At 38.9% G+C, this 18,988-nt stretch overlaps 1 protein-coding gene across 1 annotated transcript; it reads right to left on the bottom strand.

Annotated features, from left to right (window-relative positions):
• Positions 1-763: 763 nt before the first annotated feature.
• Positions 764-18,150, bottom strand: LOC149008497 (protein TIME FOR COFFEE-like). Its single transcript, XM_089165175.1, has 15 exons — positions 17,468-18,150; positions 17,136-17,356; positions 17,016-17,064; positions 16,786-16,919; positions 16,541-16,579; positions 16,191-16,419; positions 12,773-13,301; positions 12,588-12,651; positions 12,420-12,497; positions 5,385-5,667; positions 4,844-4,925; positions 4,536-4,623; positions 3,972-4,325; positions 1,809-3,288; positions 764-1,202 (listed from the first exon to the last, which is right to left on the bottom strand). The coding sequence occupies exons 1-15, from the start codon at positions 17,574-17,576 to the stop codon at positions 1,198-1,200; spliced, it is 3,744 nt and encodes a 1,247-aa protein (XP_089021301.1). The 5' UTR covers positions 17,577-18,150; the 3' UTR covers positions 764-1,197.
• Positions 18,151-18,988: the final 838 nt, after the last annotated feature.

Genomic DNA, 18,988 nt, shown 5'->3' on the forward strand with positions numbered 1-18,988 from the left:
ATGATGAGTGTAGTGTTCCTCTTCATCCTCTACCACGGTAGAGGTTTATGCTTTCCTCACACTTTTTCACCACATATCGGGAAGGGACCCCAGTTCTAAACTTTGATGAGAAAAATTAGAAGTAAGCCTCATAGTGAACCCTCCTAATATGTGGTGGAAAAGTGTGAGAGGAGCACAAACTTCTATTTGTCAAGGTATAGGATCTGGACTTATTGTCGGGGGTGGGGGGAGAAGAATCTGGGGATATTAAAGCAAAACAGGAACACAGGATTAAGAAGCAGCATCCAGCAGAAGCAAATGACAATCACAAGAGCAGGGGAAAACTAAAGCTGACCAAGGCTAAACCCAACAATGCCAGGAAAACCCACAGGGGGAAAGGATAACCTAAAACAAGAACCATAGAATAGATTATACGACCAAGAACAAGTAAGCTAAGCATGGTATACAAAAGAAGAGAACAGCCCAGGGAAATCCAAAGACTGGCACACGTAGAGAAGTAATAGCAAGACATAAAAGTCCCAGTCAAAAGAAAGAAACATCAACTGAAACCTAGGGAGGAAGCGTAATACATGGACAGAGACAAAAATAGTTGAAACCAAAGCAAAACAACAAATCCCAAAAGATGCCAAACAGAAAGCAACAACAGAACTCAACCACCACCATGATATGCAAGGCAATGAAATTGATGGAAATGGAAATAATTGTTGAGGTATGGGATCCACAGGTTCCTGTCAGAATATATCGCTTTGTAGCAGTTCAAATCCTGGCACCAACTACCGTTAGTAAGAAATATGCAAACAAAATGACCAAATCACCATTCCATTTCCTCCTGCCGGCCTCCAAATTCTTGAATTCAAATTTACATTTCTAGGAGATAAGGATGATACAAAATAAACAAGAAAACAACCTTCCCAACGACGATATGGTACAAAAATGGTCATGGGTGAGGTAACAAAAGATCTTCTCTTGTATGTATATTAATTTTCAAAGTCAAAAAAGTGAAGGGCTGTGTTCACCCAACCACAAATTTGTTTGAGACTAATGCAGGGACCAACTCATCAATGAGTTGAGCAAAGTCATTGGCTTGATTTGGTCACCATTGTCCCCATTCAGAAAGGGGTGAGAAACATTGAGATGTCCAATCTTGTTTCTCTCTTATGTTCTTTCCTTGTCTAGAAGCTATCTTTTGTCTCATTCTCAAGCTGCCAAAATTGGACAAACGAAGGGAGTTAATTTCATTTTATTTAAACAAACAACAATGACACAAGAGAGCCTAAAAGTGTACAAACAAAGACAGGACAACAAGGTGTTATGCTGGTCCATTTGCAACCTACATCCTGGCCATACAAAGCCAGCAGAAAGCTATCACAATGGAATACACACCAACCAAGAAAGCAACCTTAGACAAAGCTAATCTGAAGGGACCTCTTTAACAAAATTTCACTACTGCCAATAGCTGTGGAGGCTTAAAAATATCTTCTCTTGAAAGCAAAAAGATATTTTAAACAATAGGGTTTATTGGGGCAAAGGTATTTTCCAAAATTAGTTAGATTCAAAGTGAATGTTCCCCTAATGCAGATTATGACTGACTGGACCCTCTGATTGATGAGCACAACCGCAAGATCAGATAATTGTGGCCAACTGAACAACCTGACTTCCCAAAAAAAATCTTATCCATGGATAATATGCACAACTAAGAGCAGTTTCCAGCTGACCAAATTACCAATAATGCGACTTACCCATGGAATGCAACACAATCAGATAGTAATGGTACAAAACTACAGCAAGAACAAGAAGGGAAGACATACCTGCTGCAGGTTTCTGTTCAGCTGATTTCACGGGCAAGTTTGTTGCTGGCTGGGCATAAGATGCTGCAGCCATTACTGCAACTGAACTTCCAGCCAAAGGTTGTCCAAACACCTCAGGGTACTTTCCAGCACCTTGGTATCCCACTGTCAGAGAAGGCTGGGCTTGTTGATTGGCAGGTCTCCTCAAATTGAGAGAATCCGGAAACATAGGTTGTCTTTCTGAATTCATCTCAGTAGGATGCCATTGACTTGATAAGCTAGAGCTACTACCAGGATGCTGGTGTGTGGACTCACTGGAAAAGTAGAGTTGCTGTGCCTTTGGTTGGCTCTGGGCTTGATCTGACAGAGTCATGACAGACGGGCCAGATGAAGGAGCTAAATGATTCATCGGTGGAGAGATCCCTGATGCCTTCACGGTTGAGCTTCCATCATTCTGTGTTACTGCCGCCACTGCCACTGTCACTGCCATGCCTGATTGAACAAATTTGCCTGGTAATGCTCCAGGGGAAGCCCTCTCAGAAGGTGGCATTTTCCACTGAGGAAAACCCATTGTATTTGCTGGGAAGTTGGCTCCAGCCTTTGAGTAGTCCACCAGGATACGGTCAGTAGGATCTAGCCCAGATAATCCTCCAGATGAAACAGAAGAATCCAATGCTTGGGTTCGAGCCACAATCTGTTTTTGACGCTGCTGCCTATTAGACAAAGGCAATGACTGACCATGACTAGGCTCCAGAAATTTATCGGTGACTGTACCAGAAGAAGATTTTGAAGAAGCTTTTGATCTATTAACTGTTTGTATAGGGATGTTCCCACCACCCATCCGGTATTGTTGAAGCCCAAAGCTTGGCATGGCCTGCAACATAGAATGTCCAGAAGAAAAAGATCCAGAAGTGCTTTCCATGCTTTTCAAGCTCATACGAACATTAGGATCACCAGGCTGCTGCTGCGGCTGGTTTCCATTGAATGACAGAGGTAAGACCGAAAAATTATGATGGAAATTTGGTACCCCAGTAACATGGCCCAGAACCTCCTTTGCGATAGGCGGGACCCGGACTCCAGAACCACCCTCCCGGTCCTGGACAGGTTCGGCCTCATTGCGGCAAGATTCTGCAGGGGACTTCGATGAAGACATGGATGAAGTGGAGTGGCTCTGGTTATAGGGATGTGGAAGCATGTGAGCATGGAACTGCAAGAGATTAGCAGCATAAAGAGACCCACCAAAGAGAGGAGCTCCTGGCTGCTGTTGTTGTGACATATGGGCTCTGTATGCTGGAAGGGGGAAAGGATAACCACCATGAAGCATCGTGATGTATTGTGGATCTGATTTTGCAGCTATGTTACTAAATTTGGGATTCACAGATACAGAGGTAGCAGCTACAGATCCAGAAGAGGCAGATACGGAACTGGCATTTTCCACTCCATGACTAGATTTGATTCCACTTGTTCTGAACTGGTTGGAAGGAAAATTGAAAGAAGGCATCTGGAATAAAACAACAAATAACAATAACATTAGAATCTGAAAATATACCATAAGAACAAATTAGATAGACACGAGCTAATAATACTAAATGGACACCAGGTCCCAGTTTCAAGTTCTGGAAACAGGGGTACGGCTGCATTCACCTGGCACTCCCTGCTAAATGCAGGAGCTTTGTGCATTGGGTAAAACTATCCAATAAAATAAAAGGTAATTATAATTGGTGCATGTCATCCCCTGTGAGCACATGTATAAGAAAAAGCACACAAAGCACTTAACTGAACAAAGCAACTGTTCAGAAATTTGCCCCTTTGTGGACTGTATCTTCCTACCCAATTGTACGTGATCTAAGACCCAATTGAAAGATGTGTCCCTTGATGGAGCCATCTGGACTCAACCATGCTTTGTCCATTTAAGTAAACGAAGCTGATATTTTTCTTCCACTTATATTCAATGAAAAATACCTTGTGGTCTCAACAAACAGTGTTTTAGGAAAGAATCACTTACGAATAGAACCCAGGTTCCCCAAATAATATTTCTTCTAAGGGCCAAAGAGAAAAGCGGGGATAAAGGGAAACTAAAACCAAAGGAACAAATAAATGCAGAACATCCAGCTCAACATAATCTAATTAAACTCTACAATTTAGCTTCACAAAATATGGAGCTAACAAAACCTCAGAACCAACCTGAAGTGCTGATTGGGGAAGCTGATATGGCTTTCCTTGGTTATCTGTATAAGTGTTCGGAACTTGGCCTACTGGATTGTATCCATTTAGAGACATCACTGAACCAGGTCCAACATTACCATTGGGAACCATGCTGGGATTCTTTACTAAGGATCCAGTGCTTAAAAGTAAAGATTCTGAAGGCGGCAACATATTCAAGTTGTATGGTTTGCCTCCATAAAGAGCTGCAGAGCCTGCAGCATGCCAAAAAGGTTTGAGCCTAGCTGCTTGTTGATGAAGAAGTATATTCTGAGCAATGAAGCAATGGGTGGCACAGTGACTGGGCCGTGTATGTGGTAGCATCATCAAAGGTGGCTGCCAGAGGAACAAGACACAGTAAGATTGACAGACAACAAAAAGACAAGAGTATACAGAATGAAAGATATTCATCCCACACTCCACACATCACAAACAAACACTAAAGCTCCATGAGAGGCTGTTACACTTTCAGAAAACCAGTGAAGTAACTAAACTAAAAATACATACTCTATGCATACATGGAAAAAATAAGGAAACTAGGATTACATTTGGGATTGCACAATTCCCTTCCTTGGGCACACTGGCTTGGACAGCTGGCAATCCTGAAAGATTCGACGGACTTGAACCCAGATACCTGATCATGGGGGTTCTAATCAGTTAATATATCCAAAAGCAATAGTAGAAAGAACAAAACATAAGAAAAGTTGCTTAAATTCAGACTATGGCCTTATTCAAGAACAAAGACCATCAACTTTTATCTAACAGTTTCTACAGAATAGACTGCTGGCTAAATCTAAAGGAATTCTTTCATTCCTGGATGTAGGCTACAGTAAGCACAGGAAAGTTTTGCATACCCATATTGCGGAAGTCCAGGCCAGCTGGGGACTGTAATTGAAATCGGGTTCGACGTGGATGCCATGATTCCAACAGGTAAACCTAAGAAAACACAAACAGAATACATGAACCCAAGGAACACAGATTTAGAAATGAAAAAGATAGGCTAATAGAAACGGGAGGCAAAAGTGACACCCTTCACAACTGAAGGCACACACATAAATCCAGAGTTACCAACCACGGATCTGAAGGTTGATTAATTTGAAAGCTGAGACCAACTAAAGAGAGTCTTCGACTCTGATTTTCAGTTACATCATCACCTTGGAGGCACTAAAAAGTTCACCATTCCTATGCCCCCTACTGCTCATTAGTCAACAGACATAATAGAAGCAAACTACACCTTCCTGATTGTTAATGTTGTCTATTGGGACTACTTTGTCTATAGAAGATCTTCTTGGTTATTCTGGTCAGTGATAGCTAATAGCTTACATGACTACTTCTGTAAATGAATGGGTGCTAGGATTATCTCAATGCCATGTCATGCTAACTAATAATACGCACCAGTTCTTTCAGTTGGTCTTGCTGAATTTGTCAATAGTTTCTGAGAGGGCTGCTTATTATTATTCTTATCAAACTGGTTCTGATCATCATTGGATGATCCATTTTTTTTCTCATTATACAATTGCTTCTCCATGGCTGGCACCTTCAGAGTCTCCTTCAACTGCATATTCTGCTCCAGAACAGCATCATTATGCTTCGGTCTTGCTTCAGCCGCCTTCACTTGTCCTTGAGTATTGATGTTCACTTCAGTCTGACTATTGGCTTTCCCAATGATTGGGTTCAGCTGAAGTTCAAACAAAGGATTAGATGACCAGAAAAAAAATTTGACCATCAGATTATGTTACTATTCACACAGATATCATTCAAGTTAGTCACAAGGCCCAAAACCAGAGTATTGTTACCCCACATGTATCATACAGGGCACATAGACCCACATGAATAATGTATATATACTTTAAGATCAATTTGTTCTCTACAATAGAATTATTCTCTTGACAAAAAAAAAAAAAAAAAAAGGTAATAAGAATTATTCTCGAAAAACAAGTGCCTGTGTGGGGGAAAGGACAACCAATTCCAATATTCCATTTGTAATATTTTTCAAAGGGCTAAGATGACCTTCTCAGTTTCAAAATTCCCTAAATGACCCAGTCAATTGAACAGTGAAATGCATGTGCCAATCATCCATGTCAAAGAAAAGCAGAAATTCAATTAAGACAACATTGAACTATCCCCATTTCCATCTCCCATAATTTAATAACAGAACTCAGTATAGTTAAATATTTTACTTGGTGCCTGTGAACTTCACTTACAACTATTGTCCTTTGTCTTGAAAGAACTACTGAAGATGATCTTTTGCATGAAGAAAACAGTCATTTTCTTGAAGAATAAAGGAGCTGATTGCTAATGTAGACTCCTTCAGAATTGGCATGAAGAGTTGAACATGAATGAAATATTTTTGTAACTCAAATGCATATGACCAACAATATATGAAAAGCCCTAAAAAAAGACATCAAAAAGAGAAAAAGGCCGCGTGGGGGGGAGCGACAGCTAAATAGAAAAATTAAGAAACCAAGTGGTTTGACATAGAAAGAAGTTAATTTGATGTGCATGGTCTTCCATGAAGACCAAAGAAAACCCTGGCGTAGTTGACAGGCCCAATTTACCACTTTCTGTGAATTCATGCAAATGTTTCAATCCTAAGTTTCCACGGATGAAAACTGCAGTCTTCCGTGAATGACCAAGAGTTCTGAGACTAAGTAGGATGCTGTGGTCTTCCATGATTATCTACTGTACATGTCCTAGAGTGGCTACATAAAATCCCTGAAACCACAATCTTATGCGACCATCATGCAGTCTTCTATGCATAATATTTAATGCTGCATGATTAAATAGTAGGAAATTTTTTGATTACCAGTTAATGACCATTGGAATTTACCCACTTGAATTGAACTCTTAAACGTTTTCACTGATGTTGAGAAGCTCCAACGACTAGTTTTTTCTTGTAAATCTTAGGCTGAATCTTGGAGACAAACAGATTAATGCTTTCAAACAATTTGAAGTATTGGATCTCTTACTGCTAGTTGTCCCTCCCCCTCCCCCACAGGAATGGAATATGAATTCAAATTGTTCAAGGAGAAGTTTATCATGACTTTTACAGCTAGTTTCTTTTCCTTGTAAAATGATAGTATCATTTGATGTCAGACATCAATACAATCACACAAATAAAATGTATGAAGCAAGTCATGTAATCATCTTGAGCTGCTGTATTAAAGCTTCATCATCTGCATCATCTTGAGAAGTAACTGTTGGGTTTTGTGCTCAAATGTAGCACATTTTAAGAAGGGCAGTATCAGTCATACAAAGTGTTCAAGTTGTATAGAAAATCTTGTATTGATCATGGTGCCCTTGATTGTCTTATAGCTATCATGTTTGAAAGAAGAAATATCTTCAACAATAGAGGAAGCCTGCATCGCAAGAACTCTAGGAACTACCTTTTGTCACTTCTCAACCTTCAATGATTTCCCTAGTTCTTTTAGAGCCTTCAACAACTTCTTCTCTATGATTTCCAATATAAATGTAAGATGCACTTTTTGTTATTACAGTTTACAACCCACATTCTTTGGGTGCACCTTGAATTATAACCACACAAAATATAAATACATAAATAAATATAAATATAAATATAAATATATTAAAAAAAAAATTCATTCAGAGTTGAAGCCAGATGGAAAATTAGAAAGAGTGTAGTGGATCAGGATAACCATTGCTTGAAAGTATATAGGGTATTATGATTTTTGTGTACTAAGTTGATGCAGTTACTGAATGTGAGCTCCAGTATCTACTCTCTAGGAGTCCCTAACTTTTCATTTCAACCATAATGTGTAGCACTTTGTCTATTCCTGCATATATTCCCCTATGATGTCCATATAGATTTTCTATTTTAATTTCTTTTCCTCACAATCACAATCTATAACCATTATCTACTTCCCTATTTCTCAAAAAGCTTCAGAGGTGTTTGCACATCTATGGTTTAAAAACTGAAGTATACATAGAGGGAGGAGGCAAGGAGGGAAACAATTTGTTAACTCTATTTACTCATTTCTCTAAATCTAAACTAAGGAAGTCATCCTTGGAGTTGCATGGGAGGAGAAGACTGCACTAGAGGGGGAGCCAGGATGTGGACAACAAGAGGAAGCCCACATGCACCGACAGCCACATAGGCTCTCAGACCCAATTAATCTCTTCTCCTCTTGGTGGTTGGGACATCAAGTTATTAAGATTATGGCTGAAATTCAGCGAAACATGGTACACCATTGTACCATGTTTCGGTGGGTTTTAGGTCAATTTTTTTGTATATAGCCTAATTTGAGGCCAATAAACACAATGACAATGTTATTTTTTAATAAAACATCACACGAAGTAGTGTTTTTTATTTGTAAAGGCCTGGGTATATGTAGACAAACTGGATCATGTATTTTTACAGATGTAGACATGGATGGATATACAAGAGAACATTGAAACTTCCATTAAAATGCAAGAACAAATATTGAGTAGTCAAATACAATTTCAATTACAACCCCTTGAAATTCTTGAAAATTCACTGCAATTTCCTAAATTTTGTCATTTCAGACCATATTCCATCTCTGTAGGTTCAATACAACAAAATCTCGGCCAAATTTAGCAAAATTTAGTACCATGCTCAAACCATAACTCAGTTCATAATCTCAGGTCTGTCTTTTATGATGGGGAATTAAGTCACGTATAAAGAGAACTAACAGACTCCTCAAAGCAAGATGCACTCTCTAACTAGTCAAATAAGGAAACTAGGTACAATTGGGAAACTAATTATCCTATGTAGCTAACTACTCAAAAGAAAAGAATAGGATGAACTAAAAGATATTATTATTTCCCCAAATAATGTAATATACCTAATTCCCATGAGACCCAAGATTTGAACTGGACTTAATTCACCCCTATCTGGACAGCCATCTACGTTTGGGTTGGTTTGAATGCAGTGTATCTACATCAATTTCCTCAGTCTTGAGAAGAAACTACAATAAGAGAATCAACACAATTGGATCCCTACCCACAAACATCAACTTTGATTTTTTTTTTTTTTTGGGGGGGGGGGGGGGGTTTGATGATCCAAATCATCTCATGATCAACCATCCCAATCTTTCAGTGATCATTAGCAAAATGACGTCATTGGAGCATTAGGTTGCACAATAAAATTGGATAGGCAATCAATTCTTTAATTGCAGTCTTGGTCACCCTATATACTTCAGTTTGACCACAGCTACCATTGGCCACATTTACTCTCATATCTGATCCACCTTCTTCCAATTTTATCGTTCTTGACATCTCGTGAAAAAAGTTACTACGGGCAAGGCTTCCGATGACCTATTTCCAAATCAGAAAGTTCTACGTATAGTTATGTAATCCATCACTAGTAAGTAAATGGTACTGATCAACATCTGCGATGTAGTAGATTATAACAATGGCATAATTATAATTTATTGGTCTGCAAAATAGAGAGAAGAAAAGAAGTCTGGTCTGAGTGTATCAATGGGTAGGGAAGGGTAAACTTAGAAAGTAAAAAAGACAATAGATATGGATTAAAAAAGGAGGGGCATTAGAGGGGTGTAACAGGGAGGTACAAAAGTAGACCAAGAAGATTTGAAAAAGGAAAGAAGAGCAAAACAGGATTACGAAGAGACAGAAATGATGAGGAGATGAAGAATGGAATGGGAAAGTCTAACACAGAAGGAAATGGAACTTTTGCTCTGATACCAAATTAGTGGAGGGCTGATTAGGAGAAGGGGGAAGCTTCTAAGAAATTAGTGTTTTAAAGGAGGAGAAGAATACATAAGAAGAACGGAAGGAGAGGGAGAAGAGTGACACTCAAACAAAGCCACATAGGCTCTCAAACCATAAATCAATTCATTCAGAGAGCGCTTGTTATAATTGCAGGATAAGGAAGATCCCAAATCAAATGTTGCACATTCTCAATGACGGCAGAAACTCTGTCGGTATTCTTCATGTCTTCCATTGTTACTATCCTTCCGGGGTTCAAATACAATAATAGAATGTAGAAATACTTGAAATTAAGTCACAAAAAGATCTTGCACTTGCTTGGGCCTGCCACAATACTAATCTGATATGGACATCATAAGTAGTGACTAAATTCACATCCACAAGCCTGGCAAAATAATTCCACACTTCTAATCATGGTATAAATCTCGCAAAATTTTGGTGAAATTTTGGTGAATTTCAGGTATCTAGAGATCACCGAGACGAGATACAAGTATACAACTATGATACAAAGTTGAGTCAGTAGACTGAAATTTCGACTAATTCGTCAAAATTTCGGTGAAATCTTGGTGAAATTTCAATAATTTCAGGGGGTTCTAATTGTAAATTGTAATTCATAATTTATAAATTGTAATTGAGATCTGACTACTTCTCGGATGTTCTACTTATGTCTTATGTGTTGCCTTAGTAGTAGTAATAATAATAATAATAATAATAACCTTCAAAATGTGTTTATTGGCCTTAAAATTGGCTGTCCACTGAAAACCACGTCAAAATCAGCCTGAAAACCCACTGAAACCATCAACCGAAACTTGGCCATGTAACACCGAAATTTCGAAATTTCGATGTCTCGATCTAGTCGAAACATCAAAGCGAAATGAGTTTTTGAACCTTGCTTTTAATGCCATCCTACCTACTAATAAGCAATGGGTCAATTACAATTTAGGATTTCCACAGTATAAGAATTTAGAATCTAAAGAAATCCCAATACACACCAAAGCATTATTAATAGGAATCTTATCATTCAAGAGCTGCCAAGGGAAGAAACCTATTTTTGGAGGAATAGATTTATTCTAGATCCATTAAGCATAAGTCACCCAAGGGCATGGTTTGAGAAATCAGCGAAATCTCACAAGATATCTCTCTTTTTCCATTTAGCAAGACAGAGTTCAATCCTGGCTCAGGATGACCACTCACGACATGCTTAACACATGCAAGTTGGATGGGAAGTGGTGTCTCTAGTGGTGGAGGGGTGAGTAACGCATAAAACATGCGCTTGGGATGAGATGCTATGCTTAGTACATAGGGTCTTGAGTTGTAACTTTGATAATTGGATTATTATTTGAATTCTGTAGTGTGAACTACAAACATGTAAATATATTAGACTTGTTAAAATTTTGAACTTCAAATTAATGTATATGATGTGTACAATAGGTCATTTTAAGCTTTTTCTTCAGCATGGTGGTTTCCCAATTGGGGTTTGAAGTGGAACTCACATTTGCACTATCTTGTTAAAAAAATCTTAAGTCACTGATGTGTAGAAAAGGGCTGAATAGGCTGAAAAGCAAGTTTAAGCCCCAAGTGACCCCCAATACCCCCTGAGTTAGAGTCTCGAGCTGGGAAAAAAAATTCCACCAACTCGATGAGACCTTGCCATGATCTCAAGCCAACTGTCTTTTTTTGAGCAGGCAAGATGGGCCTCAAGATCCAGATTTTGAACCATGCTCAAGGTTAGATAGACATGCTTCGTTCCAAGCAGATTCTGGTGAGAGAAACCAATCTGCATCCGTAAGATGCTTCAACTCTGAAAGATAAGCTTCTCTCCTTTGCCGGTAGAGTGGAGCTCATCTGTTTGGTCCTCCAGTCCACCAAAGCATCCTTAAGAATCTTCAAACCACTGACAGTCCAAAAGTAGAGACTAGAGAATCTTTACGAGTCAACTTGCAAGCTTCTGTTGATGTTGCAGAGAAAGAATCAAGCGCAGTGGAACAAGATATATCTGCTCCATTGATATCAGATGTTAACCTGGATACTCCTACCAGGTACGATATCAATAACCATATTGCTGGTAGATCTTGGAAGCGGTAGCACCCTTGGTTCCAACACTTTCCTCCAATGATTGGGACCTACCAACTCTTGGTTCAACCAGATTTTCCTTGCTAGTCAGCTATTTTGTTTCTAACAATGGGCTAAGAGAACTAAAAGATTCCTAAAAACGAGACTCACTCTCTAACTAGGAAACTAAATTCAATTAAGGAAACTAGGAGCAATTGGCAAACCAAATATTCTGAATAGCTAATCTTCCAAATGAAGAAAATATAATAAACTGAAAGACATTAACTATTTCCCCAAATAACAAAATCTCCTAAAATCCTACTGGAACCAAGACTCAGACTCTACCAGGCTCATCTCTACCTTGATATGCAACTGGGTCTGGGTCGGTCAAAGGCATATCTGCAACAAATCCCCAAAACCAAGCTTTAATACATGTTCACAACTTCACGTACGACAATACCTAACAACTTTTAAAACCATCATATATCCTTTTGTTGTGAGGCAGGCTCTAGGATACCTTCCATACCAGGTCCAAAGATGTCTGTTTCTTGGGGTCCAAGAAGCAGTAGCAGAATCCAGAATGCATGGATTATCCAAGTCTACAAAGTGAAGTATGCTTCAAAAAATTCAACTCGTGAGCATCACAATGAAAGAAAACAAGTAACTCACCATTTCCAGGTTTGATGTCTGAGCGGCACTTGTTGTACCCATTTCATCCGGCACATCACCATCATTTTTAGGGAGTGCCTACAAGGAATCAATCAAGTTATATAAAAGCGTCAAAACATGGAAAATCTATGATTAAGCATCTGAACATGAAATACCAAAGCTGCTCACCATCAAATCGATTTCAAATTTAACCGTCCTTGTTTCCTCAGCAACAACACAACCTGGTGATGTACTGGATTTTTTTTTGGTTGGGGGAAGGGGGAAAAAAGAAAGAAATTTTAAATAAAACAACTAATCGACCAAACAAGTAGTCATAAGCTGTAAACATCAGTCATTTGTTATTGATATCGTACCTTCTAGGGGTATCCAGGTTAGCATCTGATATCACCGGAGCAGATATATCTTGTTCCATTGCACTAGATTCTTTCTCTGCAACATGAACAGAAGATTGCAAGTTGACTTGTAAAGCTCTAGTCTCCTCTACTTTTGGACTGTCAGTGGTTTGAAGATTCTTTTCCTGTAATAAAGAAGTCTTTAACTCTGATGAACTCTTATCACTTGGTATCTCCTGTGTCAAGGGAATATTTTCCTCAAAAGAAGTTGGTGGAGGTGAAGACATTGGCAAGGAAGTTTCTGGTTTAGAAGTAGGCTCTTCATTGGATGGGACATTTTTATCTGGCTTTGGGGATAGAACCACTAGTTTTGCAGCTGGGGAACCTAAAATTCCTTCAGTTTCAGGTGAAGAAGCAGGAATTGAATTGTTCGAACTAATCCCAAGGTTGCCGCATACAGAAGGCTTAGAAGTGCAGGCCATCATTCTAGAGTCATCATCATCATAATTATCTTCCAACTGTACAGCTCTTGGTTTCTTCCTCTTTGGAACTGCAAGAGCCAAAATAATATCTTAGTTGAAAAATTTTCAAATGTTAAATCATGAGAAAAAAGATATTAAAAGTTGGTAACTGATATATTTGTCTTCCAGAATTAGCAGATGTTAGAAGCACTATGTTTTTTACCAAAAGAAATGGTCTTCTCCATAACCAGTGTAAATAATGACATTAGTTAATAAGAAATATGAATAGCCCTCAATAATATTTCAATACAGAGGCATGCTTTGTACCATATACAGTGGGTTTGAATATGGAAACTTGGAGAACAAAAGTTCATATATCCTCTACTCATTTTGCTCAATTCTTCCACAGTAAGCAGTAGCTACCACATAGGTACAAATTAGATAAAACTTTAACAACTTATTTGTGACAAAATTTTGTATTTCCGTTCACCTTACACCAGACAACAGACTTAAAGACTTGAAATTCAAAACCCAAGGCAACTTTTTGCAGCATCAATGCATCTATAATTTATCTGGAGGTTTCCTAGGTTATATAACTCTAAAAGCACCAAATTGACTATCAATGCTTTCAATTATGAACGCAAGCAGTCCTCAAAAAGAAAGAATGCAACTAAGTGGGAAAACCGGGTTCTGATACCATTTAAAAATTGAGGTCCAAAAGGGGCAAGCCTTGGTGCAATGGTCGGCGGACCACCCTTTGTAGCATGAGGTCAAGGTATCAAACAGCCTCTCAGCAAAAATTGCTGGGTGGGCTGCACAGGAAAATTGCCCCCGGACTCTGCTTGTGTGGAAGCTCTTGGCACCGGGTTCACCCTTATAGGAAATTCTACCCAAATTTTTTTTACAAGATACAGCACAGTTTTACGTTGGATCATATCATTCGGGGCACAGATATAATGCTTTCATATCCCTGTGGCAACCACGAAAGGTTAAACATTTACAGAAAAGTGGTTGACAGGGGATATCACTAACAAAAGAAATCCTAATAAGCAATGGTGTATGAAGCAGTGGACTATTCAATAATATAAGTGAAAAAAAGTGATCATCTTTTGGTTCTGAGTTAAAGCCAGGAAAATATTTCATTGGGGTAAAATCTGTAACAGGAATTGTGCAATCTGACCCTCTTTCCCAGGTCAGTTGCTTTTGCTATCTAAACTCCTCATATTTAATTATCCCAATTAAAATTAAGAGTGAAGTTATGGGCTAAGACTTCGGAAAACCAAGTCTGAACATGTGTATCATACCCAATGTAAATGTTTTTAAGATTGCACCCTTTGGTCAATGTATTTGTATTACACTATCTTCATCCCTATTTAAGTCTGAAGGCTAGGGAGGCAAGGAGATCAACTACACATTTCCATACATACAATTATTTCAAAGTGTAATGATGTGACATTTTCATACCTGGTACAACTAGTAGCTCACCTCTAGACCATGCTGGCAGCAACAAAATGGCACTATAAGACAATAACTAACTATGAAGTTTAAGGATAAATTGTTGACTTGGATATAAATAACTCCCTATTGTTTCAGGTATTGTTCTAAAAATGGAAAGGCCACATGCACAAAAGGAGATTTTACATGAACATCCACAGCAGAGAACTGGATGGTTTTTCCATATAAAGACTAATAAGAAATCGAGAAGACAGCCCTAAATTGTTTCCACCCAACTGGAAGAGGGAGTATAATGAACAGGTGAAAACCCTAACTCAGGAAAGGACCAAAAAATGCCCTGCCCCAAAAAGGCCCAAAAAAGGACCAGAAACATTTCGGAACAGTTTTGGGTCACCATTTCAAAGAGCTCCAAAACCCGAACACAATCCCCAGTTCACCCAGTGGTGGCGAATGCTGTTTTTTGGCAATCCCGACGGATTTAAGCCTGCTGTTAACTCTTAAGTTGTACTGACATAGAGTAGGAAAAGAGCTTCACGGGAACCTCTTCAGTTTTACCTTTTATGTAGTTCCCTATTCACTTAGGGAGTTATAGCTGCAAAACTTGTCCACTTGTATCTAAATGGCATACATGTAGTTTGAAGTAACAAAAAATTTAATAAGTAGACTGATTTTTCTCCATTGTAAATTGCAATGATCAGTGGACCACAGTTGGAGCCTGAGGTCAAGGTATTGAACAGCCTCTCAGCAAAGATAGTTGGGTTAAGGCTACGTAGGGAAAATGCCCCCCCCCCCGGCACTCAAGCCTTCAGCACCGCGTTCTCCCTTTTTCTTTGTAAATTGCAAATAAATATTTTTAGTAGTATTGTTTTATTTTATATGTTATATTTTCTAAATTATATGTAGCATAGGTTATATTAGAATAGACAGCTAAGGTATGCCTTACCCGATCAACCTAGGTATGAAGCCAAACTAATATAATGGTTGTGCTTATAACAACCTAGAGGATCCATGAAGTTCCAGACCAAAATACGGCCATTGACCAAAGAAACGAGCATAATCTTGACCACATTTTTGTGGTTTAATGAAATATCTAGGTTTTGACCTTTAACCTTGCTGATTACTGAAGAGAATAAGAGAATTCATATTTCTGAACATATAAGTAAAAGAAAAAGGCATAAGATTCATAGTTATAGTTCAGGAGATGAAATTATAGCCCTTGTATCAATTATCCTCACAAATAGCATATTTCATATTTCATTAAACCAGGGTTTTGTGGTTTAATGAAATATCTAGGCTTTGACCTTTAACCTTGCTGATTACTGAAGAGGATAAGAGAATTTCATATTTCTGAATATATAAGTAAAAGAAAAAGGCATAAGATTCATAGTTATGGTTCAGGAGATGAAATTGTAGCCTTTGTATCAATTATCCTCACAAATAGCATACTAATCAGTAGAGTGATTCCAACATCCATTTCTCCAGAGCTGAAGAACAAGAAGATCATGAGTTATTTAACTGCTTACTGGTAACACTGGCAGTCATAAAGCCTGAATTTTGTGGCAACGCTGATAGCTGAGTAGATGGAGAAATTTTAGATGGAGCCAAAACAAAAGCTTCATTTGACGAATTGCGTTTGTGAAGCACTTGGGAAGGACTCTTAAATGTATCTGACTTTGCAGGAGATTGTAACCTGGTAAGCCCATACAAGAATTCTGCAACTTCAACTTCAACTTCACTTTCAGAAATGGTAACCTGCAAGATAAAGATGGAAACAAATTTGCTTAATAGTATAACCAATGTGTAAGTGCAATCAAATAAATACCACAAACTACTAGGAATGAAATCAAAACTGAAGGAAATACTGAATCCTGGCCTTTGATGTCTTCGAAGGTTTTGCTTTTGCCATGGATTTCTGCAATAATTCACGCAGGAGAACAAACTCGTCAGTGAAACAACCGTGTAATAACAAACTGGGTAATAATCACACCCACAAAGGAGGAAAGGAGAGGGCAAATTTTATAAAATTCGTAAAAAATCCACTTTTCAGAACACTGATAAAAGAACGTTGATTTTCGTAGTCCTCCCATTACCCTCCTAGAAAAAGGGAAGAAAACACACCACCATTTTTCTTGTGGCTTTGGTTGAAACATGTGATGAAGGCGGAGAAGGAGACGCCGCACTAGTCGGATTGGGCAAAGGACATGAGAATTGCCGAACAATCGAAAATGAATCATTTAACCGCTTCACTGAAGCTGAAATCGAAACCAAAACAGTGTGGAACGTCTCGTCAATGAAGTTCAATCCAACGGACTTGAGAAACAACTAAAAAGGGAATCAAAATGACCAACCAGAGCGAGTCCTTCGAGGAACTGAAACACCAAGCATCTCATCCAGTCTCTGCATAAGAAGAGAACATCATTCAAAACAAGAATCAAAACTAAAACCCGATATCTTAAAATCTACATTACCTTCAATTCTGGATGCTTCGGTCTATCACCGCCAGTTACAACATGTCGGTCATCTCCATCGTTGTCGTAACCATTCAAGCTTTCATCAGAGCTCCCACACTCCTCATCCCTATCAACATGATACTTCCCGTTCGAACTCAGCCTTCTCCTCTTATTCGGCCGCTCCTTCTTCTCATTGGACCGGTCTTTCACAGAATCGCTTTCATCGTCCTCGCAAACTCCTTCACACAAGGTCAACATCGAATTCCACCATTTAATGAACATAAGAAAGAAAAAAAACAATCCTAAATAAGAAAAACCAGGTTAAAGTAAGAATTTTCAGATCTGCGCACCAGAAGAGTCTCGTAACGCAATGCTGTTCCGTGATCTTCGTCGAGACAAAGAAAAGCTTTCATCAATTACTGATGACGTTCCCTTCCGGCTCACTCTGTTCCTCTCCATTTCTACTTCGATCTTCTCCAGACTTCGTTAGAATCTATCAGATTTCATTAACAGTTCCAAATTCTTAAACAAAAACCTCGGTACCACAAATCTCCGTCAATCCCAACTTGGAAGAATTCGAACAGGAATTTACGCAGACCTTGAAATTGAATTCTCTATTCAGCTCTGCACTTTCGAACAGAAAATCAAAATCTTCTCTTTTGCTCAAACTCAGCAGAAACCATTGTTTCTTGTACTTCTTCTAATTTCCGGACATTAATAGATATAGAACCCTAAAATCTTTCGCAGCTTCTGAGAGATTTCCAAATACCGATTTTTCGTAAGTCCAAATTCCTCAGAAAGAAACAAGATAACAAAAGCAGAAACGTTTTTGGTTTTAAACGGATTCCCAGTCTGAAGTTTTCAGTTCAGATTCTGCAAAAACCAGCGAAAATCTGAATGAAATCTCAGCGAGAATATCTCCCAATAAATTGCTCGTAAAGATATTTTAATTTTCTCTTTTTCACCACTTTTTCAGGTCTCTTTGTTGTCTTTCTTCTCGGGGCTCGTTTATTCAGTTTCTCCTCCTCTCTTCCGAGATGCCACGGAATTCACAACTTCACTGTGGCAAGCAGTGCTTAAAAGGAAAGACTGACGATCAGGATTCGTTTCTCTATGTTAAAACAAAATTCTGAGCGTTCGATATGGAGAACATGATATCTGACGGTTCGAAATGGATGGTGCTGACGTGGCAAGTGATCGAACGGTAAGCATGCTATTCCACGTGGCAATCATATAACTGTTCTTAACCGGAGTAGCGGGTGATACATGGGTGAAACATTGTACGGGTTCAAGTGTGGAACGTACAGGTGACGGTGGCGAAAAGACATCCCTAAGTTTTGCATAAAAAAAGGTGATTTTTGTGGGACCCACACTTACTTAACTCCCGTTTACTGTTTTTCTTTCCTTGGTTGAGAAGTTATAGCGGGTTTCTGAGAGCGAGGGAGAGGGTGACCCTCGTGTGGAGACCCAAATGAAACAGATCGACGTGGCATTCTGATTTCATTTAACCTAACGTGATTGGTGAAAAGAGTCGCGTGTCATAGATGATGGGACCCGCCGAATACGACGCTGGCCTAGGGTCTTACGCAAGCGTGGTTAGAACGTTGACACGTCGGCGGACCTCATGGACCCAGTTTATTCCGTGGGCCCGCGTCCGTTTCCGTGGACAACCGAGGGACCAAAAGACCACCAACCCTCCCTACTCTCGTTTTGTTGGAAAGTTTTCTCTCTCTTTCAAAAGTATGAATGGAAGAAAAAAAAAGGGAGAGAGAAAACTCTCCCTTCAATTAGTTAATTTGCCACTTGGAGACATGCACAAGCACATTAATAATAAATTTGGATTAGAATCTAACTCCATGCCTCCCTGCTCA

The sequence above is a fragment of the Hakea prostrata genome, chromosome 8, assembly GCF_041222555.1.
Source record: "Hakea prostrata isolate BN-2017 chromosome 8, UWA_Hpros_2, whole genome shotgun sequence".
Taxonomy (NCBI): Eukaryota; Viridiplantae; Streptophyta; class Magnoliopsida; order Proteales; family Proteaceae; genus Hakea; species Hakea prostrata.